The sequence below is a fragment of the Myzus persicae genome, unplaced genomic scaffold, assembly GCF_001856785.1.
Source record: "Myzus persicae strain clone G006 unplaced genomic scaffold, MPER_G0061.0, whole genome shotgun sequence".
In the NCBI taxonomy this organism is placed as follows: domain Eukaryota; kingdom Metazoa; phylum Arthropoda; class Insecta; order Hemiptera; family Aphididae; genus Myzus; species Myzus persicae.
Window position 1 is genome coordinate 705,157 of NW_019104322.1, and position 25,577 is coordinate 730,733.

The window sequence follows — 25,577 nt, forward strand, 5'->3', positions numbered from 1 at the left end:
TATGTAATAGAAAGTATTATAACATAACTGTATAGTAGTTTATAGATTGTAGTTGATGGTTAAAAACTGATAATAATTATTATCAGTATTTTATATGTACCTACCTAAAATGTTATCTTATTTATGTTAAAGTAAATCGTAATTGCATTATTCTACAATGCAGAATTATGTGAGCATGGAATTTAAATTATTAAAGTACGAGATGATATAATACCTAATGAATAATGTAATGAGTAATGAGTAATAACTATAATGTTTATTATTCTGATAAAATAATATAGTATGATTGAATGGTACATTTTATTGCAAAGATTTTTTTATTACTTTTTTAACTGTAAAAACAAAAGAAATAAAATTCATTATTTTCCAATAATTTATAATTGTATATAAAAATCATTATTTAAGACAGTTATTATTTCCATACAAAGGATACTTAACTTTAGGCTCATAATGTAATTTGTAACTTACTTTAAAGGCAATTTCAATTTTCGTTTCCACAAAGTATACTAAAATACATTGGATTGATGGTTCGTTATTTGCATTCGATGTCATATACAAAATACAATTACTTAAATATTGTTCTCTAATATTGTTCTTTAATAGGTACAAACATAAATATTTACAAATGTATAGTTAAATGTATAAACAGGTCCTCCTAGTAAAATTATCTGTATGATTGCATCATGACATTATAATTTATGACATAATTCACACGTTTAATTTTTTTTAGAAAATGCAATTCATCGAACCTAAGTGAGAATCAAAATTGATTTAATTCAAACAGTGAAAATTCGTTTTAAAGTACATTTTGGAAAATAATATCCAAAAAAGCAATTACACAATAAATGAGTAAGTCCTTAAAAAAATAACATCATAAAAATAGAAAAGAGATTTGAAGATATTGTCGAGCTCAATAATTATAAAATATAGGTAACGTTTTACTCATAATGCATGTATTATTGTGATCTATACGAATGTTTATACTTCACAACTGCTCTAACATGTATAATAATACACATATTATTATTGTATTATTTGCTCATCATTCAGTAAGAAAAAAAACTTCTGATATAGTCTTATAGATAATTGTAGACATAGATAAGTATGAAAAAGTAATATTCTGGAAGGTATATTTTGATTTATTATATAATAATATTGAGTATTAACATTCAACGCTCATAAATTAACACATTAATTTTCAATAAATCATGAACTGTTTTGATTTCGAATCGAAGTTTATTTTTCTTGTCACTTTATGTTGATGTAATATTGTATGACAAACAGTCATTACTTAATGTAAATAAAACAGGTCGCTTATGTGATTGGCTAATTTAAAATATTCAAGCAATAACGGTATTACGGTTGTTTATTTTTACAGTTTAGTGATGTCTATTTGTTTTTATTATTGTAAATCGGCAATAACATTTTTATAGCCAATGAAATTGACTTTTGGGCCTTATATTTGACTATATAGTTTTTCATACGCGTTTTAATGAGTTTTATTGTCTGATCTTATCTTTGTATCTTCAAAAATAAAAGTTATTTGTACAATACGTGGTTAGAAATTATTTTTTCATGTAAAGTATTAAGAATATAACAATAAGCGGGGTATAATAGCCTAAATAATAATATTTAACTATCAAATAATAGTTTGTCTTATGTAGAAAATATAAATATGTAATATAATATAATATCAAGTTTTAATATTTTAGTTATTACATTGTCTATTCATTTTATAAATAGTGTGAAGTTCAGACTTTGAATTAAGGTCTCTTGTTTCCATACATAATTAATACAATAGTTAGGTTAATTAATAGAAGAAATGTTTTTCAACCGTGTTATTAGATTATTTAAGTATACTTTCTTGTTTGTGATGAGAGCATTGCATATTGTATTGTTTTTATTTTGCTATGTGTTTCATTTAAATACCTGATTTATCGGGTAGGTTTTAGTATTATTGTAGGCATTGAGAAAAAATTACAACATTTTTTTATAATTCGGAATTACGATTTGAGATTATACAACGTTACTCTGATTTATTTATGCCTATTAATCATTATTCATTACCATATTTAAAAACTAGTGAATATTATATTTTTATATTCGTTAAAATTTATATTTATGACAAGCTCTCAAAATATAGAAATCATTACCTAATAATAATTTAGGTATAAAAAACAAAAATAAATTTAATGAGTTGAGTGGAGTGAGCGTGTGAGACTAGTACCCAACATCTATTCTGTTTTCATCTTTTCCCCACTATTTGAATAACTCGTAAAATAGTTATTTTATCTAGATAACAATTAAATGTTTAATCAAATTGCATGTTATCCGTACATAATAATTATTTTAATAGGTAATATACAACCTTTATGCTTCGTATACGTAATCTGAAATATTATATTCTATTATTGCTACACTGCCTATATAAATTCGATGGCCGACCGCCGACACTTATACTACTTATAATTGCCCTGTTATTAATATTTTTATATGAGTGTGTTTGTGATAATTCTGAACAATTATCAACATAAAATACACGAACCCTCCAACCAATGTATATACATTCTTATGCATCATAATAAAAAAATATTTTCTATAAATTAAAATGAACATTTATGCATAATATTTTTTATAATGTTTGTTAGTGCACGAATACTTGGTACTTTATTTTGTATGATGCATAAGTTTAAAATCAATTAAAAATAATTTAATAACACATTGACATGTAAAATAAATCAGTTTTACTTAAAGTTTTTCGAATTTGTTTGTCTCTTTTGTTTGCCACGTCTTGTTAGTTTGTTTGTAATAAACATCAATAAATACATAGTCTTGAAAATTTATGCTTTATAAATATTATGTTGAATATTTGAAACTCGATTTGAATCATTTTTAATTAATAATGAATGGTAAAATTCCCACACAGATACTCATATCTCATAATTTATCTTTAAAGAATAAATGTATTTGTAAAAGTGTCACGATGAACGATCTTGAATCTTGATTAATACTTTTAAGATCTTAAACTAACACAATATTATAATCAGTGATCGCTGTGAATCTTCTTTTTTTCGTTACACTAAGGATTTATTTTTTGAATTAATTTAATTCCGTTTGAATTTCGTAAGTATTTAATTCAAGGCGTTTTAATTTAATTTTCATGCATACCTTTCAGTTTATTTTATTTAAAAAAAGGTGTAACTTGAATAAGTACCAAGTTAATTACATAAAATTCTTGCATTTTTACTAAAAAAGTTGAATAATTTAGGGTTTCAAGCCTTCAAATTAACTGTCGGCCTAACTGCAAAATTATTTGATGTCATAAATGCCAAGTTAAAATTTGAAATGAATAAATTTTGTTTGAAAATAATTTAGCGAATAAACTTTCCGGTAAATTATTGTTAACTGCCTGTTAAAATTACGAGCACCGTTCGACATCTTGTTCTTTATTTACGAAACACATAGGAGATTAGTTTTTGTTTTCAAAAACCTTTCTAAGCGACTATATGACACAATAACTAATACCTATATACTCTATCAATAATTAATTATCATTATGATTGTAGTATACAACAGAGAATAACGTTATCACGACTTAAACAATAACTATTGAGAAATAAATCAATATTAATTTGAACAATCGAGCGTCCTAAAAAAAAAACCATCCGATAAAATCTTATCGATTATAGTTTTGAACACCAAGGACACTCACAAAAAAATGACATCTACTACATTATAATGCAAGAACACCAATATATTTATGTCAAAAGAAGATTAAATAGATTTAACTATATAGGTATAAATCATTGAATCCTGAAGGACGCACGCAAATAGAATGTATGTCCAAATCGAGATCCGAATGTATCTCCTGGAAGAACCCAAAAGGTCTATTTTAACTTTTTTTTATGCGAGTTTGTTCATGGATTTAAAAGCTTAAAAAATTGATCCTGTTATTGTTAGTGGTATAATGAAGATTTATGCACAGTAAAATGTGTTTAAATTAAATTTAAGTTTGAAATACAATAATCAGACTGCATATATAGGGGGATAAATAATCATTGTGCTGAACGAAGAATAGGTAGATTAAATATTAAATAGTTTGGCAGTTTGGCCCTGGTGGCCTGGTAGCTTTATAATAAATATTAAAAACAAGTGACCATGCTTTAAATGTTTATGAAATGTATTTAACCGTTTAATAGGTTGTATTAAGTTTTTGATTATACATAGCAAAACAAAATAGAAATCTATGATAATATGCTGTGCAAATCAAAAATGTCGTTAACCTACAAATCGTTAATAGCATGTACCATTGCGAAGTATATACCATTTTCAGATAATCCTTATTATATAGTGAGGTACACGGTTTTTAGTCTTTAATACAGCAGCTACTAAACTAAACCACATACGTATAATTAGAGTTACGAAATTCGATTGCAATACGTCAAAATTAGACGTAGCCATGTAGGTAATTATGTTATTTTATTTCGCAGTCAAATAAAATATTTATAACTTGGGTATAAAATCTTCTTTCGGTATTATTGCTCATGATAATTTGCAATTCTATAACCAAAGTAAATTGTTTTCTGAAATCAATGTGTGTATTTATTTAATTTATTTAATTTCATATACATATTATGAGTAAATGACAATGTATAAAAAATGGTATATGACTAATGTGTATATGATATTTTTAATTATTTAAGAAATTGTTCGTTGAGGCAAATAAAACGATTGAAAAATCGAATATTATTCCTTGAACAGATACAGTTGACATTTTAACTCCCGTTTACATCAAAATCAATTTTGTTGTAATTTAATCCAGAAATATGCATAACTGCAGTACTTTGGAAATGCACAACAGCTAAAAAAAAATCATTTTAAAAAAACTTTGAAAAAAAACTTTAAGTTTATTTGTTTTTTTAAATGTTTGTTCATATAAATCTTCGATAGTTCTATCAAAACAATTTTTGTATATGTATACATGAGCATCTCGTGTAAGGCAAAGCGAATACTCAATATATAATATTGTGTAATAAGTTATAAGTAAAAAGTAATAACTAATAATTAAGAGACAGGTGTTGCATATGGTATTTAAGATATTAAGATACCTATATACATTTATAACTAAGTTGAATACTTTCAAATTATTACTATTTATACTTATTAATAAATTAATGCTACCTATTCGGGACAAATATATTTTGAAAGGTTCATTTATTCCGTAAATATTATAATATAATAATTTATATTCTAACCTATACTCTATAATTTTTTAAAATTTTTTTTTATTGATCTTAAATACAACTTGTCAGCAGAGGTCACTGAAAATGTCTTAATTACTACAATATGTATTACATCATTTACAATTATTATACATTACATTATTAATTTAATAATAATTTGTCGATTAAATTGGTTAAACTCTTAAAATTTTTGGAATTTCTTGTTTTGATCTGGGTTTTGTTTCACAGAGAGTTTCGGTCAAGTAGAGGTTTATTCGCTTTTGTTCGTACAGATGGAATTCCGTTGGGATACTCTATATAATTTATCTTATATGAACTAAGTATATCTAACTGTTTAAAATTTAAGTATTTAAATATCGACTAATGATTATCCTCCGGTTATCAAACTTTTATTATTAGGTATAAGTATATAACATTGTTGTATACTTGTATAATATGTACATATGTACATATGAACACAATTATATTATAATTAAAAAATTGAAGAAAAAAAATTTTTTTTGTAAAATAGTTATACCTAATAAGTTATAGCTAATCATTGTATTTATTATCATTACATAGTACTTTATATTTCTCGAAAACCGCTAATTTCTTCTTCTTTTTTGATAAAAGACCCTTCGTAACATGAACCATTTGTTTTACAAATGATTTAATTAATTACATATATTGTTTACTAAATATTAGTTTTAAATTTTGGTTTGAAGATTTGCGGCTGTGATGAATTGGAGAATGTTGGTTATGGATATGATTGAGGATTATTTCGTCTAATGATTCGGACAGGTTGTGACTTGTTCTGATGTTGTCATATATTAAATTTAGTGTTCAATGAGAATGTGATTGATGGACTTGGAAACTGCAAGCTGAGCTGAGCGATTTGAGTGTGTCCGATTCTGAGTGTTGTTAAGATTAATTTATTTTATTAGTACTCGTTTATATACCTATTTTTTATTTCCTAAATAGTGAAAAATAGAATAGTAGATACAATTTTAATCAGTTTATTTAACCAGTTATGATTTATATATTATTAAGCACTGAAACAAAAATAAATATGTTTATTTTAAATCGTTATAGCTTATAATTTATTAATGATATTTACAGGTTAAAATAGGTTCAGTGAAGGTAACTAAATATTTAAATATATAATGGTATTATTTAAAACACTTGAGGTTAGATTTAGTTTAGATTTAAATACATAGGTAAACTTATTTATGTATGTTTCTTATATGTATAGTTTCTTCGAAAAATTACTAGGTATACTGCAAAGTATAAAACAAATTTTTGGCTGTATTAACTTTTTAGCCATAGACACTTATAAATTAGTTATATAAAAAACAGTTATAAATTTGTGGCTCTTTGTTATCTTTCTCATATATACATTCCTGTGCAACTATTTGATTTTAAATCAGCATGTCAGATAAATATGGCATTGAAGAGCTTATCATAATTTGCATATTGTTTATTCAATACAGCTGTCTAAATTATGCTGGTTAGGTTAGGTTTTTATTGTATCCATGTTTAAATCTGCATCAAGTGCTTTGAACCATAAGTACAGTTTTAATTCTGTTTTATTAATTTTAAGGAGAATGTTAAGAAAATTATAAAAAATAGAACTCCAGGGAAGGATTGGGATCATTGTCGTAGAATTCAGTTACTCACAAGTTTATATATTTGACCTTCACCCAAGAAATTATACGACACATATCAGTCAAACAGATTAATTTATGTATATTATTTTAATATGTTCATCCATTACTACATTTACTACTACTGTGGACTGTGACCGATGACTAAACACTATGTTAAACAGTAAAAAGTATAATACTATGATACTAACACCAATACGGCAATACAGAATAATTAGAGCCGACAAACATAAATAAAATTATATTTGCCGAGAGTATACACGATATATCTAGGTAGAAGATAAATGTATAATCGAATGAAACTGCGTTGATGAAACAAAAAACTGAAAAGCCGATAGTATGAATTTAGTTAATATTATAATATACTATATCAACCAGTGTCTCCTTTATTTATTTCAAGTATTCGTATAATTTTATTTTATATGACAAAGTTGTGTACGTATAATAGACTTGGAAACAATGCCGATTATTACTGATAGGTACTACTAATATTATTACCATTATTATTGGCAAACGTCATACAAATAACATCCTCACGATCAGCACTTACAACACAATTAAAATATAATACAATATAATAATATTGAGAATGTCATCGCATAGGTATTTCTCACTAGCATAACTTAACAAACTGAACAATAACTAAACTTTTAAAGTACCTATAATTAGTATAAATTAGTCTTTTTATACATTTGCTGCAGCTATTTGAGATTTTTATGAAATTGAAATTGAAATTGAATATTGTTTATTATAAGTTCAGGCAATAACAACAAAACACTTTAAAAAGTATTCATTTAAAAACAGTTAATGACGTGGCTTATGTTTTTCCAAACTAGGAAAACTAGACGTGCTCTACCTATCGCATTTTATACATAATGTATACAGATATAAGTATTATTATTTGTTCAATTGTTTTCAATTATTTAATCGAAGCATTATGATTTGCACCACCGTACTACATGTACAAGTTTAATGAATTGTTCTTAATTAAATTATCCAAGATAACTATCCCAGTAAAAAAATAGGTACATTCGATAATATTTTTTATGATATTATAATATCATTAATATAATACATAATATGGCTTAGTGAAAATATTTTATATCGTATTTATCTGTGGAGCCACCATAGATTGTTGAACTGCCATATGTTTTATAGTTACTACAGTATATTTTTTAAAAACTTTTATTTCTAGAATTCAGCAAGCTATAAAATTTATTTTTCAGAAAAATCTCTTCGACTCAATAACAGTTATTTATGCGTTTAACATGTCTAAAATAATAAACGAATACGAATACAAACGTAAAAAATTACAAACATGTGCGTACATCAGTTATAACTAAATATAATACAAGTACTATAAACTATTATACTTTTGTCACGAGTAATACGAAATTGACCATAATTGGTCATACTCACCAAAATGTTGTATTGATCCAGTAGATAAGTGTTAAGTATATTATAATATGATAACTAAATAACGTATTGTGACGATTGAATGGTATTAAATTATACTTCCAATATTAATATGATCGGTGATTACTATATGCATACGCCATTATGCAGGTAGGGATTTTAGATGATAAATTTTTGCTATTATTTAACAGTGTACTGTAACATATTAGTCATATGATATTGATTATTATTTATATCAATTACTTACTGAAATCATATTACTGTGTTTAATAATATTATTAAGGTGGAACATTTATTTATCAAATTATATTAACCAATAATTCGTTATTTATCTCCGTACTATGGACCCGCTACTTATATACTGAGAGATAACGCGCGAATTACACATAGGATGTAAAATAATATTGAGCTTCCACGCACAAAACTATGCAAGTTCATCTTATAAATTCCATTTGGATTACTAAGCTTTACACCAATATAATACGATGCAGTGAGTTCGTACGAATCATTCAAATTATAGTCAATACGAAAAATAGTTTTTAAAAAGATAATCAAAGATTTTAATGGCAGATAACGACGATCAGTCGTAAATTGCGCAGCATCTCTTCTCTTTACAAAAGGTTGGTGCTAGATAATATTTTGTGTTGGTTTTTCTTTTGTCTTACTTTATAATATGTAGGACGTAGGTAGGTATACGTTTTTTAACAACAGCTCTCTTTTTCTCACGTTTTCCATTACAATTTTGTAATCGACAAAAATGAGTATATAATATGATCATGATGATGACGTAATAGGTACCTATATAATATATGTACATTTGAGTATTTGACTTCAACTCAAGAACAAACTTTTTCCTGCAATCAGGGCTTATTGTCGTACTTTATTTGATAATTTCTAATTTAATTTACTACACCTCATAATATTTTACGGTTTCCGATTAATTTTCAAATGGACATTTAGGACAATTTACTGCAATCCGTTAACTCAGTATTTTCCAATATACGTGTTTAGTTTCAAAAGCTTATCAATATTTGTTAAACTTATAAGTACAGTCGTATCAGTTAAGTTATTGATATATTTATATCTAGTTTATCAAAGCTTGTTTCAGCTTTCGTTCACTTATCCTTGGTCTGTTTATTTTGAAATCGAACATATCGCATAATAATCTACGCATTTATTTTGATTAAATTAAGAAAAGAAAAATGTTACCTTCTTTTTTCTAAAAATCTATATTAACATATTATATTATTGCAATGTCATGCACTTGATTAAAGATTAAAACGTAAGTGTCGTCTTACATATAATTTTAATAGAAGTGTAATAATATTATAATGTCGACAGACGACAGTACTGTAAACTCGTAGATTCTTTTAGATTTTTTCGTTTACACAGAAATTATATTTACAAGATATGCAAATAATATAATGTTTTTTGTTACCAAGAAATATTTCGCAACCTAACGCGTAAAATTAACATTTTCATGTTGACGCTAATATATAAATCAATAACTATATTGGTACTTGAGAAATTCGAATCCAAACTTCCAGATAGGCAGACGTGTTTTCCTTGAAAAACACAGAGCCCTATAATTTTTATAATATTTTGGCTCTTTTTGAGTTATTTATAAAAAAATTGTAATTGAAAGTTTTTTAGCTTTATTTTTATGAGTGTTCAAAAAAATTTATTCTCAGTCAAACACCTTGAAAATTTGGTACAAGGTATTTTATAAGTTCTTTTTACTGGTAATTAAAAAAATGAGGGTAACCTACATTTTTTATAAGTGTTTGAACTATGCTGCTCAATGATGAGATACCTATAATCTGAATCTACTGGGTGTACAGTTGAGTGACTTTCCCAGTTTTTATTAACCAATATTTTCCGAAAAAGTATTATAAGCTATAAGCAATATGAAATTGATAGTGCATGCTCCCATTCAGAAAAAGTTAGAAAAAAAATTTGAACGAAATACTAACCGGTTTATTTCATATTATAAAATTGATTTCGTTTCAGTTTAGACGTGGGAGTTACTGTATTTAATATAAACTGAATGAATGAATTGCAATACAATTATGTGTGGCGACAATCCAAACGTATTATTTCCAGTTTTAATTTTTTAAGAATGGACGTATTTATTTTGAGAATGATTGAATTATTATTAAATATATTATTTATTCATAAACAAAAATAAACATTTTTTTGTTAAAATTTCAATCTATTGACTGTGGGAAAATTATCATTTCTATTTTGTAGTAGTACTTATATGTTAAAATTATTAATGAACAGTGAAAATCATAAACAAATATACTTTTAAATATTGCAAAATTAAGATTTTTGATACATAAAAATCACAGTAAAATGTAATTTTGTTAATATATTGTTATACTATAAGGTAATGCATAAGAATTTTTGGCGCAATTTGTTATCAATAGTAATGAAGTTAGAGACTTGAGGATTTTATAATCAGCTGATAAAATAAACAAGCAAATCAATATAATATATCCACACAATGTTTATTAATCATTTAATTTAATAGGTAACAATATAAATTTAGTAAAATATAAAACCAAAAGAAATAATAAGTTAGGTATGTATGTAATTCAATTCCATTATCTACCATTATATACTATGGGAAAAAGTGCACTATGGCCTACTTTGGAAAATGGAAATAGTATGTTTTAACATCATGAAAGGAATTATAAATTATTTTTTACTATTAAAGTAATAGTTTTGACAAAACATGATTGCAGCATTTGATTTCCCATATCTCTTAACAAAAAAATAATATAAAACTCAATTTTGTCAACATGTAAATTGAACATTTTGGACATTCACCTTACATACGAGTAGGTACATATTCTGTTCAATTTTAATAAAATAAAAATTGTGAAGAAAAAAATCTTTAAAGAATGATTTTGTTTTTAAAAATTTACCATGCTTATAATACTACTCAATTAATTAGAAAAACTTGATTAATATAATATATATGATGACTCACCAAGCATGCGCACCCCTTTTTTATTTCTTTAATAATGAATTTATTCAAATTCTGACTCTTTAAATTTTTAATCATATTTAAGGAACATAATTGAAATTATTTAAATTTATATTCCATATAATACAGTATAATACTGTGGTATAGTGATACAAACTCCTTTTTTCAAAAATAAAAAAAATCATTTTACTGAAAATTATTAAGCAGATGGTATTTTTGAAAAATAAAAATTTTTCTATAAGCACTTACTTATATCAAGTAGTTTTTAAGTCATTAATTTGTATAGTAACCCTAAGCCCTAAAGATAACCAGTCCTTAAAAATGGTTTAAAAAATATAAAATAAATCAATTAGGTATTAGATCTAGTATTTACTATTTATATACTTGGGCATATTTATAAATAATACAATTTTGATAAATAAATGTTCACTACTTGATATCTCAGTTTTCAAATAATTATAGGCCACATATCTTCAAACCTATTATTCTTAGTACACATTGTTAAATAACTTTAATAACTTATAAACTACTTTTTTAAATTTCGATTTTGATATATCAATATTTTCAAAAAAAGTCATTTGATTAACAATTTACAGCAGAAATGGGTAATTCCCATTTGGAAAAAAAAATTGTTGGTATTGTCACAAGACACACTTTCAATGGTATATATTGTATAAAATCTAAGTATTTAAAAATATGATCTTTGAATAAAATAAAAAATTTCAAAAATCAGAATTTGAGTCAATTCATAACAAATAAAAAACTGTTGGTGAATCACTCTGTATAATATGTTAGTTATAAAAAATAATATAATTAAATAAGAAATAGACCACTAAAAGTAAGCAAATGCTTTTAATAATATTGCAGCTTATTATATTATTACTTTTCAAACAATTCGAACACACATTCGTGCACACGTTATTAATTAAGTAAAAAACTCTGTACTTAGCAATTATACTAAAGTCTGTCAAAAATTGATTTTATCGTTTTTAAAACACACGCTGTATATTACACTATATTAATAATACAGAAGATTCATGTGTATTGATATATCTCCGTGTTCTACTGTTACATAATAATTCAGTCTACAGTTTAAACTTTAATATTGAAAATTGAAATGCATATTTGAATATTATAATAATATGGTCTTGTGATAAATAAATTAACAGATAATATAATGGTAGGTTGGTGTATAATATTATAATATACATTTTTTGTTCAATTTTTTTTGTACACGTTCTGTTAATCTTCTTATTACTATCATTATTATCATTATTTTTTTTTATAATATTACTATTAATTTTTTTCTTACACCTTATTATACAGATTAATGAGTAATAACTACATAAATATATTTATTTGATTAATAGATAACTGAGTGGTTATAACATGATTTTTTAATTTAATTTTCAAATTGCTGAAGTGCCTTTCATAGAAGATCTTTATAGGCTTCACTAATCCACTAGAAATCAACGATCACATCGTACAACACTCACAATATTTCTAAACATATATGTAATTTATAATAACTTTTATATTGTCTAAGAAAAAAAAAGTTCCAAATCTCACATTAAGACTTGTCTAGTTTAATAATATGTCTTCATTATAATATAATGATTCAATATAGGAATTTAATTTCGCATTAATTAATAACCTGTACTTTTTTACAGTCCAGTTGTTCTCAACTTATTTGAATTGAAATCTGTAAACAATTAGTGCAGTGTTTTAGATAAGTAGTTCTTACGTCATTCTTTAATAATAGTTCGATTTTTTTCATATGCATATAAAAATCCTAAAGAAAAATTTGATCATTTGTCAAAACAAACTAAATTGTAATACTACAATATGTATATATTGATCGGTGTTTAAAATTGATGTACTCATATTTAAACTTTACAGTTGTTTCATTTACTGTAGTAAAGATGAGTATTTTTATTTTTTGATAACTGTTTATTATTGAATAATATAAACCGATTACCGTCGAACATTAACTATCTACGTATTTTGTAAGAAATTGATTAAATAATAAGGAGTTATGTTATTTTGATTGCATCATTTTCGCCTTAAAAATAATAATTTAAATTGATATCTTCAAAAAATATTTTGATGATCAAAGAATATTATTAAAAACCTATAGTTCTAAAATATCTATTTCGACATCTTCGTCGTTAATGCAGCAATTATTTTAATTTAAATGTTTTCCATTCCATAATATTTACAAAACATACATAATAATATATTTTACATATACGTCTTACTACTCTCTATTATAATAGACTATGCCTTTTCATTGACCTACATGTTTATGACCAACATTGTAATAGTTATACTAATAATTACGCGTGGTGCACTAAAATAATATTTTAACAAATTCCACTAGTCCTTGGTGAGGAAAATCAATTTTTTTTATTCAAATACCGTATAATATAAACTGCGAGTTTCGTCTGTTTGAAAGTGCTTTTGTACGTACACTGCAGTGTATTGATTGACCAACGAAATAGGTAATAAAAATAAGAATCCTAATAAAGCATTTTAATGTATTGTTAGAATTGCCAAACATTTATATTTTGGCTGTATTTTTTTTTTTATGAACTGCAGTGTACATTTTTTCCAACCATGTTGTTTACTTTCACTCAGAAAATGTATTCGCAATAAATATTAAATACTTCGAGTACATAAATAAAATATAATAATATTATTCTGTAAACATTAAATTTATATACCTAACCTAACCTAACGGTCGAGATAATATAGCTTTAAGCATCACGCATTATGATGGGTTTAACCTTACTACTTAACTTAAACTGCTATCTGCAGTAGCATCCGACACTGTTATCTTCGAGAAGTTTTCGAATAGCTATACTGTATTAAGCAGTATTTAGTATTTACCCACATTGCAGTATGCCATTTTTGAGATTTTAAATCTAATGCATATATTGCATTTGATGGGTATGCTTTTTATATAGCATTTAATTCATCTGATAATGAGTTACAATAATATAGATTGTGCTGTCCTTATAATATGCAGATTGCAGATGTACGCATGCATAATTATGTACCTAGGTAGGTACATAAATAATTGTATTTACAATTCAAACGACGTAGAATAATTAATGATTGTACGTATATACGCGTGGACGAGAGTATCAATAATTAGTATCTCATGTTTAGATAACAATAATTGTTCAGATTATTTTATATTAATTAATAATTACTATATTCTGGTTTTTATTTACATTTTCAATCGTTCCAGAATATTCGAAAAGAGAACATCACTTAATATTAAGTAACTCTCTAATAATATCTATTAGGTACTGACTATATTTAGTTCAGCGAAATCTTAATAACTAGTCTCATGGAAATGTAGCTAATAATTATTCACCAAAATACCATATAATATTTCAAATTATTATATTATTACATTTTTTTAAATATGGAAAAAACAGCAAGTATACTTGCGTGTATTACAATTTTTTTCATAGCGATTACAATTTTCAAGTGTTGAGAATATTTATATTTTTTTAAATAACATGGAAAATTAACAATTCAAAAAATAAATTAATATTAATGTGGTAATCAAATGCAGTTTCAAAGTGTTCAAACACGATAACCTGATATACATTTAAACCAAATTGAATTGAGTATAAAAAAAAAATACCGTCATCGTGAATAATCTTATTATTTTAATATGCAGAATTTATGGTCAAGACGAAGGTTAATACTTCAAAAACTTTTAATTCTATTATGAATATTTAAGTATAATTATGATAATCATGATTTGATTATATATTTGATGTACAATGATTCATGCACATACCGCTCATTAGTAGTTAAAACAGAAAAAAAGGGAAAAACAATAAGCCTAGATACGGGTATAGTACCTACTACCTATATACTTAAAATTATTATATTCGATCTATGGAATGCTTATTTCGTTACTTTATTTCTTTTTTATAATCCAATTACCTTTTTTTTCTCTTAAAAGTGTAACATATTATATAGGTACGACCTATATGTTTGGGTATTATGTTTGAATTGATTTATACACTATATTACATTCAATCCGGTGGACTGTTCATAAGTGATTCTGAGTGAGAAACAACTTTTATTTGATGCGAACTCCCCGGAAGTTGGGTCGCCTACATGACACAGTGTAAACGAAATCCAAACGAAATTGTAACTAAATTAAAAAAAAAATAAATAAATAAATACAAAATAAACGATAAAAGAAAATCTCATAATATACGTCTTTATAAATTAATCTTAAAATACAATGAAAAATGAATGCTATATTTAAAACAAGACTGTCTTGCTTAATTAAAGAAAAATGCTGGGATTTGCATAAATCTAATGAACTATTAGAAATATGAAATATATTTATGAATAATATTAAGCATGTCATGCATAGAAACGATTTCCAATAATTACGGCAGATTTTTTTATTCTTAAATCAAGCGGTTATTCGACCTTTGACTACCTATACTATCTACTATGAACATGGTTTACGCACAATGCTCAAATATTGTACATGTGTACGACAGGTTCTGACGACGAAATATCGAAACATGCGTCATTGGTATCGAAAATGCCACGTGTTTGAAGTTCTCCCTCAACCATTCCAAAATGTTTAAGATATATTATAGCCCACTAATCTCAAGTAACCGTAAGCTCATTTCCAGAATTCGTCACTCAGAGTTTTGAATTTTTTCGGATCGATTTTTCGCCGTGGCGGGGGGCTGTGCTCAACTCCAATCATTGCATTCCTGTCTGACGGCAGACATAAAACAGATCATATAACCCATCGATCCAGTCGGTAGATCACCGATATGACAGATGTAGTAACTCACTAGACATAATATGCTCAATTACATAATATATAGTTTATAAATTATGTGTATTATTATCGCTTCCGGAATTCACCGCCGCCGCGGCGTGCAATAATAGTATGGACGTGGGTGACTCATTCGTCTAAACACATCATTTGCGCGATTAAAAAACCTCAACAACAATAATAATATTACCATCGGTAGGCAGTGACGTCCCAATCGTATTATCGTGTTATTCGCTCAGATGTGTTGAGTATACAAAATGGGATGAGAAATCGAGCCGGTATAAGTACCTACTGCAGACGGACAGCAGTCATTGATTTAGTAACGCGGTCGGTTACGGAAGTCTGTCGTATACGATATAGAAGGTGTACATATTGCCGGACAATCGTTGTTTTCGATACTTACCTTTTTTTGGTTTTGTAGACGCGATTCCAGTTGATCGTTTTGTCATATTTTATTTTTTTTTATACCTCGCATACTTGGGGTGGTCGATTTCGCGAAAATTAACTTCGAAGTATACTTGTTCCCGCATCGAATGCCAGCAGTATGAAAAATATAAAAACTCCCATTTCCTTCCTCAGGTCGTCACTTGCGGTTAAGCAGTTATTCGTAAATCTACTGTTGGCGCCCACAATTATTACGTTGACGGCGAACACTCCAACGTCGTCCGCCATGAACTTGTTCGAAAACTACAGCTTGTCCACAGTGAGTATACCTATATTATACTCTACTATATAATTATGTACTTTTTTAAATACACCAAAAGCCAAAGTGTTTTTAACCTTTTTTGGTTTTATTCGACAACTGACAAGTAATATTGTGTGTACTGTCTCATATATTACTGCAGCTATAGAATAGCCATTTAAGACTTCAAACATTTCGAAATTGGTCAGTACCTATGTTTAAAACTAATTAACAAATTTTTCTCTGCAATGTTTGTTCTTAATTAATGTACAATTAAATTCCAATTTACTTGATTAAAACATTTAATCTAGGCGTGTATTATAGAATGATATACACTTGTAATGGCAAATATTCTTCATACAATACCTAACAAATAAACAACGACTTTAACCTTATTGCAGTTATAACTCACTAATAGTATTGATTGTTATAAAATCATTGTTAATAACAATAACAGGATACGGTCGTTCAATTGACAATATTATATCATACAACAATTATTACGGTTATATTAATCAAACAACTGTTTTAGATAAGATTTATTGGTCCATTATTATAACGATGTGCGCACTCTATTAAACGTTCTATAATCAAACACATTTTCAGTCATCGTATTATAATCGTATTTTATTTAAATTTAAAATAAAAATATGACTTCCGTTGTGGGACTGTGGGAGACTGAAAGAAAAAACGAAATTACAGTAAAAATAATCAAACAACTGTTTCAGATAAGATTTACATTTATTGGTCCATCATTATCGATGTGTGCACTTCATTAAACGTCCTATAATGGAGCACATTTTCTGTAATTATATAACAATATTTTATTTCAGTGTAAAATAAATAGATAGTACTTCGGTAGTGGAGAAATGAAAAAAACACAAATAAAATTCAATGTTTTCAAACCTTTGACATTAAGTTTTCCGATGAATGAATGGTCCTCTCAACATATCAAATATAACATTACCCTTACATCTATAAACTGCACCTTTATGAAGAAGCCGATTGACGGTTCTATAAAAGATTCCATAATCGCCAATTATCTCATTTAAATTCACTAATTCATAACCTCTTTACCAATTTCTGCAGGTAATCCTCGTATAGACTCCCGAAGCATAAATCGTGTTGTAATGATCGCCTACAATTATGAATTATCATTAATAAAAACACATAATAGAGTGTTATTTTTTTATCACTTTTCTTATTTTTTTTCTGTCATAATTTTTTGTACTCACTTCTATGCTTATTGTATCAATTCTATATAGATTGTATAGCATTTGTATGAAAAAATAATGATAAATAAGGATACGCTGACTATAATGAATATGATTATAATCCGTAAGGACAGTGAATTTTACAATTTTTTACATTTGTATAGGTATTTTAGTAATGATTATGTTAATAATAATAATATAAAATATCGTCTTTTGCGAACAAAAATTTGTATGGCATTTGAATTATAGGTGGAAATAATCCGAAACAATGGTTACGACGTCGAAGTCCACAATGTCATCACTGCCGACGGTTACATTTTGGAGTTGCATCGTATCCCCAGGAGTAAGCGAGGACAAGAACCCACCAGAAACCATCCGGTGTTCATCCACCACGGAATTCTGGGGACATCGGCCGATTGGGTGCTAGCAGGAGCCGACATGTCTCTACGTGAGTGTTGCTTATGTTCTTATAAGTGCATAAACAAAATATTTTATAATTTTAACAATTTTTTCATTCGAAATATTACATTTACAGCCATGCAACTCGCTGACGACGGTTACGACGTGTGGTTGGCCAACTGCCGCGGTAACACTTACAGTAGAAAACATATTTCGATGTCTTCCAAACAAAGAGCTTTTTGGAATTTCAGGTAAATTTATTGTTTTCATAATTTGTTTATATTATCATTTGATTTATCATGCATAATTTCATCCATCTGGTGATTCATTTAATGTAAAGCACTCATTGTTTAAAAAAACTATACAAACGTTTTTGAAAATATTTATTTTACATACGTAATTATTTAAATTGTTTCAAAACAACATTTTTGTAAAAATGTATGTTGATTACCATTTTCTAGAATAATAATTCTTAACTTTTAACTTTTTACGATTACCTATAACATACATTTCAAATTGTGTATATTCCAAAGCAGAATATATTTTTAAAGCAGAATAATATATATTATAATATATTATTATGTATACATTAAAGTACCCCAAAAAATATAATGCGTGTAAAATTTAAAAAAAGGAAATAAAAATATTATTTTTCAAACATTTTGATTTGTACTGACTTATAATTATTTAGATAAGAGAATCACAATGTATATTATGCATTGTAGGGTGTAGAATCAAAACCTTATAATCAACACATTTTATTTTTTACTCGAAACCTACTTATCTAAAATATTATATAAACTTAATTTTAGTTTTAATGTTTTCTGTTATCTTATTATATGGTTACAGCTTACACGAAGTCGGAAAATACGATTTACCAGCTTCTATCGATTATGTTCTTTCGATATCGAAAACTTCACAACTCCACTACGTAGGTTATTCTATGGGCAGTTGTGTGTTTTTCATTATGGCTTCAGAGAGACCCGAATATCAGCCTAAGATTCGATCGCAAATCAGTCTTGCACCAGTAGCTTTCTTGTCAAACACCAGATCGTCTCTAAGATTTATGGCACCGTATGCAAAAATGTTGAACGTAAGTACTGTGTATACATTATACATATTTACGTATAACACCCGACGATTATTTCTTAAAATATAAACTATTAAAATGTAAAAATCTTAGTGGGAATTAGCTTTATTAATTATTCTAAGGAAGTTTTTTTTGTTGACCACAGGTTTTTAAATAAAAAAAACATTTTAAGGCCGCGATGTCTAAAGAAAGATTAACTAGTCACCAACTAAAAATCAATAATGTTTATAAATTACTTGTATAAGCAGATATTAAAGAAAGGATTTCGGTATATTTTACTAATGCTCGGGAGCAGAAATATATTTTCGAGAATTTGAAATTAAATTCATTTGAATATAATAATTTAAATCGTATTATCATTGTTAGTTTTCTGGAGTATAGTACAGCTGTCTTTCTGGGATTCGTTGACTGTTGCAGGTAAGTGTCTCCTGGAGCAAGGTCCAGAGAAATTCCATCAAGTTCTGTACTTTTATTCCGAAAACTGATTTTTTTCATAGTGATTAATCTTCTGTTTTTCGTGTTCTCAAAACTTCTTAAAGTATTTAGTAGATCGAGCTGTCGGTCACCGATACTTATAACCTAGTCCAAATTTTAATCGATTCTGATATATTCGATGCTCCAGTTAATCGGAAATCGAAGGATTTCGTACTTGTTATCCAAACGGTACAATTATAGTAACATTATTATTGTATATTGATAAAATGACGTGTTCTGTTGTGTAACATAGATCGTGTATCAAAGGATGTGGAAAGGCATGTTTATGCCGCAATCGAGTATGCAAAAGTTTTTGGCGTCTACCATATGTAGAGAAAAAATAACTCAGAAAATGATTTGCGAAAAATGCATCATATTCTCCGTGTGCGGCAGCGACCCGTACCACTTCGACACTGTAATTATTATGATATTTTTATGATTTCATCAGTACACAACGCTCTAGACAATTGTCGAGAAATCGGTTACGAGTAGTTAATAACGCAATCCGCTGTACTTATATTTTTTTCTTTGTACATTTCAGAAATTGATTCCCCAGATCATGGGACATTTTCCGGCAGGAACTTCGGCCAATCTCGCCGCGCACTTTGCTCAGTTCATATTGAAAGGTATATACTTGCAACAACCATCGACCGTGGTGCGCGTGAAATGTTCGAAGATTTTAATCCGTTTCGTTTGTTCACAGACACTTTCGGTCAGTACGATTACGGTCGGGCCATGAACTTGCGTCAATACAATTCCACCGAGCCGCCCACGTACGATTTGAAATCGATCCGAGTGCCCATCACGCTGATCTACGGCGAAAATGACATACTTGCCGACACGATAGTGAGCTTCGATACTTTTATTTTTTCTCTTATCAGTATATTCAAACGTACTTTGTATTTTTCGCGCAGGACGTGATGAAGCTTAAAGCCCAACTTCCCATGGTCGTGGACTCATTTCCGGCGAAAAGCCCTTACTTCAACCACGTAGACTTCTTGTGGAGCACAAATGTCACCGAACAGATCAACGACCCGGTCAAGGAAATACTGCAGAAGACCGACCGCCTGGGCTGGACGTACACGGGCACCGCGGCCACCGCCATCTCGTCCGCCGTGGCCGTGAACGCCGTCGATCTGCCGCAGATCCAGATGCTACAGCTGAACCCGCTGTCGGGTGCCGTCAACCTGGCGCCCAGCCTGGAGTTCTTCGCCGAGAACCTGGACGCGATCATCGCGAGCACCATGCCGCGGCCGGTGGACGAGCACGACGCGGCCGTGTTCGAACGGGAACGGGAACAGCAGCGGCTGCTGTTCGGCGGCGTCATCAAGTTCGCGCAGGCGGCCGAGAAGAAGTACGGACACATCCGGCAGGAGATCACTAACGAGATCGCCGGCTGGGCCGACGACGCGGCCACCGGCGCCGAGTCGCGCGTCAAGCAGACTGCCGTCCTAGTGAACGGCAAGATCGCGTTCGCCGGGCACTCGGTGGCCGGGGCCGTGGGCAAAGCCGAGCACTTCGTGGCCGGCGGCGTAGGCAAAGCCGAACAGACCGTGGCCGTCGGCATCGGCAAGGCCCATAACTACTTCAACTACGGTCTGAACAAGGCCGATTGGGCCGTGAACGCCACCGTGGGCCGCGTCGGCAGGGTGTTTTGGTTCTGGAAGTGATGCGTCGATAACCAAGTCTAGAAATATTATTATGTAGTTGGTATGGCCACGCGCTCATCTATATACGCACTCGGACGTTTGCCGGGATACAGCCGATACAGCTGCAGTTAGTAGTTATAGTTATCTATATATATTATTATCGTGATTCCAATATTATTAGTTACGCTATCGCTTACCTAAGCCTCGTACGATTTATCGGTTTATCGTTTGAGTCATTTTATTTTTTATAAACAGAACCTATACACTTTTACTTATGTGTTTGAAATGTGTTTTTATGTAATTTTTTTTTATCCTTCGTGTAATGTTACTCGAGACGTTTTATAGTATAGTGTGAGTTATCTAATCATTTTTATTATTTTATTGTCACGAAATCGAATTTTTACATATTTTATTTATAAATACAATTTATATTAAAATTATTGTATTTCTTGGTGTTTATCATTAAGTCTTGCAGCAGTGTATTATTTATTTTAGTCGTGTGGAATCGACAGTGAAAAAAAAATATTCAATATGTTTTTCGGGTATTCAAATTACACTAATCAAATTCTTAAAACATATAATATTATTGTCGTAAAGCATTTATATGCCGTTGGGAAACAATTGAAGTTAACAATTGGTGAGGCCAAAGACAACTTTGGATACCTTGGCTCTTGTGACCCTATTCGAATCCGCAATGACCTTACCTAATGAGTAATGACTAACCGGCTAATCAATAATAGGTAATTAGTACAATAATAAACGTAATTGCTGAATGTTTCAAGTCCCTAATAATAATACATTTTTGATCTAGCGATTTGTTTGTTTCTCGTGGTTGTTATAGAAACTTGTTGTTGCAAATTAGTTTCCAAAATAATGACACAATTTTTGTAATTGATCTGAAAAATTTGGGGCGCACCAACTTCAAGATATACGTTCTCATTTGTTTTACTATTAAATTATCTTAAATTGCATTCTCTTTTTAATTTTCAACGAATGTTTGTTTTGAAAAATGAACAAAATTTGTTTGTAATTAGTCAGTTGTGAAAACAAAAAAAACATATCTTATGTGCCAGAATAAGGTTAATTATAAAAATACGGACAACATAACACATTATATGATAGAGATCGATGTTTTGTGTCGATGAGCGCACTTGAGTCTTGGTTGTCTGGGGAGACGCGTGCTGTAGCAGTGTTTGGAACATGAACACTTAACGTAGGTTTAGTTACAAATACTATTATTCATGAAATTAATGAAGATATGTAAATTTATCACCTGTATGATTAAAACTTTAAGGTTATTACAATACGAATTAAAAAAAAATATTTATAATTATTTTGGAGCGCTTCGCCTAGGTATTTGAATAACCTAGAGGTGTCATTATTGAGTAAATTCGACCCATATATTCTGGTTTGGAAGATTAATTTTGAAAACGAACGTGTTCCGTTCACTTTCACAGCGTACTAACGAATTTGCATTCACTAAATTTAAAAAAAAAATCATCGACAAGGTCAGGTTAGGTGGTAACATTCACTTTTAAATGCACGAGAAGTGATAACAGATAACATTATTATCATAACAATATAATATATTGTAAAACAAAGATCTTAGGTTTCTCAAAATTAGAATAACATTTTATTTTATTGTTTTAAGAAATCATGTTTGGATTTTTTCTGCAATAGTATAGGTACTTACTACAAACTGTGGTGTACCTAGTGTGTGTATACTGAACTTTTTAGTTCGTTCTAGATTTTATAATTTGTATTAAGAACTCTTTGGATTAATATTATTCCCACGGGTTTTCATAATTGTATAGTACATTAATTAATAATTTCATTAGTTTTCAGAGTAATAAAATCTATAATAGTATACATTATAGCCGTATAAATCAAAAATCTACTTTGAAATATATTTTATATAAGTCAAAAGTCATGGATTTACGATACTTTTCAAAAAAAGTCGCCATTAAAAAATGTTATATTAAATATGACATATAATACAAATTTTTTTGTGTATATAATAAGGTACTTTTAGGTTCTAAACGGGGCTATGAATGTATTGATTTTTCAATGATGTTGTGAGTTTTATTTTTGTATAGATGATTTTTAGTAGAAAAATGCTTTAATTTTCAATTTCAATTTCAATCGCATGTAGAAAAGTGAACCTAGTTTGTACTTGTAGGATATCAAATTAAAAATACTCAGTAAGTAAATTTCCAAATTATCGAGAAAAACAAAATACAATTTAGGTAAGAACAGGCATTTTTACAAAAAAAAAACTGGTTTTTGATAAAACCGATTTTCTTATTTTGTTGTAATTGAAAAACAAGTCATCGTAAGTACTTGCGAATACAGAATTACAATGACAGCCTACACCTACTGTACAGCAGAACAATTGCCCTTTTTTATGATTATCTTTTATTTTAAATTGTTTTAAAAAAAATCCTTAACATTTACATATAGTATAGTAAATTGAACTGTGCCCTGACAGTTGCAAATAACCCTTTAAAGAGTGATTCGAAGGGTTCTATCAATGGATAGTCTCTCTCCTCATGTAAATAATAATGTCATGTAATTTTAATATTCGTAATGTACTTATCACATTTGATTATTGTATACATTTGATACAGATTGTAAATATATATTTAAAAAAAAGAGTGAATCAAACTAAAATAATTAAAATACAATAGTATCGGTTTGTGCCTATAGTAAAACGAAGGTAGAGAAGGTATAGGTATAAAATAGCCTTAATAATTATTATTGTTATCCTTAAATCGGATCTACACTTTCTCCGTGAAATTAACGACGATTTGAATTACTTTTGAATCGGTTCGAAAGTTTTTATTCTACACAAATCCGTATCGTCCTCTCTCGATGTCGTCGTAGAAACCGAGGACAATTAAGGTTAATTAAACTGTGAAAACACCGTTTTTGCATTTCCACGTCGTTGAAAATCGTCAACTGTTTTTTAATTTAAATCAATAACATCAAAAACGTACATAGGCGCAAATAGTGTTTGAGATTTGAGGGGCCTGAGATTTTTTCCAGCAGAGCTTAACACTTTGTCATATATTCCAATGCGTGTACAATTTTCAGGTCTTTGGGGGAGGGGTGGTGTACAACTGTTAGGCCCAGACATCCGCGGTATTCGCGACTATAAGATATTAACACTTTTAGGTACTTATCACAAGTATTCGAGACGATAGATAATAATATGGTAATGTACCACGAATTCGATGAGTATTGTTCGATCGAATCACAGTCGCACTCGAGTGACTCATATTATACGCGGCCGTGTGCAGATTCATCAGCAATAGTATACAGAATAATATGTGAGCTGAACTCATACGATGTCATTGGAATATTTTCCGTCTGTTCGTTACGATTTGGTTGGATGATCGTCAGATTACCGCGGTTAACGCGCACTATAATCTAATATTATCCCTTGAATATTCCTAAAAACATTACCCGTATTTAAAAAGAGTGATTAAAAAATTGTAGTATATAAATTTTTGGCGGCGTTAAGATCAAAAATGTGGAAAGTCGAGACTCGACGACTTGACGACGAATTCGAATCTGCTCTCATAATTCCCTATAATATCGATCGGTTTGGCGAAGAACGCGTCTAAAATCCCATGTCGTGCGTGTGCCGGACAAGGACAGAAAATCGCGGCATCGGACCGACCGCATACCCACCGCAGCAGCGCACGCGGCAGACTGGCGAACACGTGGTCGATACGACCGCCAACCGCATACCAGTACAACTACACTGGTCACATCGCACCGCGGAAATTCGTTATATTTTAACAATGTTATTATTGCACGCCGTCCGTAAAGGAACGTAGGTAGGTCGGGATCGCGACCGTGGCGCTACCTACGCCTCGAAACGCGTTCGACGACGACGACGACGACCACCACAATAATAATGATGATGATGATGGTAGATG

At 28.9% G+C, this 25,577-nt stretch overlaps 1 protein-coding gene across 4 annotated transcripts in view; it reads left to right on the top strand.

Annotated features, from left to right (window-relative positions):
* Window positions 1-21,885, top strand: part of LOC111041174 (lipase 3-like) — a 31,572-nt gene extending 9,687 nt beyond the window's left edge. The window contains exons 2-10 of one of the 4 annotated variants that reach the window (XM_022325380.1): window positions 731-849; window positions 16,705-16,828; window positions 18,271-18,469; window positions 18,557-18,671; window positions 19,270-19,513; window positions 20,238-20,399; window positions 20,526-20,610; window positions 20,688-20,830; window positions 20,899-21,885. In XM_022325380.1, coding sequence (XP_022181072.1) covers window positions 16,796-16,828; window positions 18,271-18,469; window positions 18,557-18,671; window positions 19,270-19,513; window positions 20,238-20,399; window positions 20,526-20,610; window positions 20,688-20,830; window positions 20,899-21,654 — 1,737 coding nt within the window. In that variant the 5' untranslated portion in view covers window positions 731-849; window positions 16,705-16,795 and the 3' untranslated portion in view covers window positions 21,655-21,885. Of the gene's footprint in view, window positions 1-730; window positions 850-8,794; window positions 8,923-16,334; window positions 16,829-18,270; window positions 18,470-18,556; window positions 18,672-19,269; window positions 19,514-20,237; window positions 20,400-20,525; window positions 20,611-20,687; window positions 20,831-20,898 lie in introns of those variants that run through there. The other 3 variants (XM_022325381.1, XM_022325379.1, XM_022325378.1) reach the window with 3 other exon arrangements.
* Window positions 21,886-25,577: the final 3,692 nt, after the last annotated feature.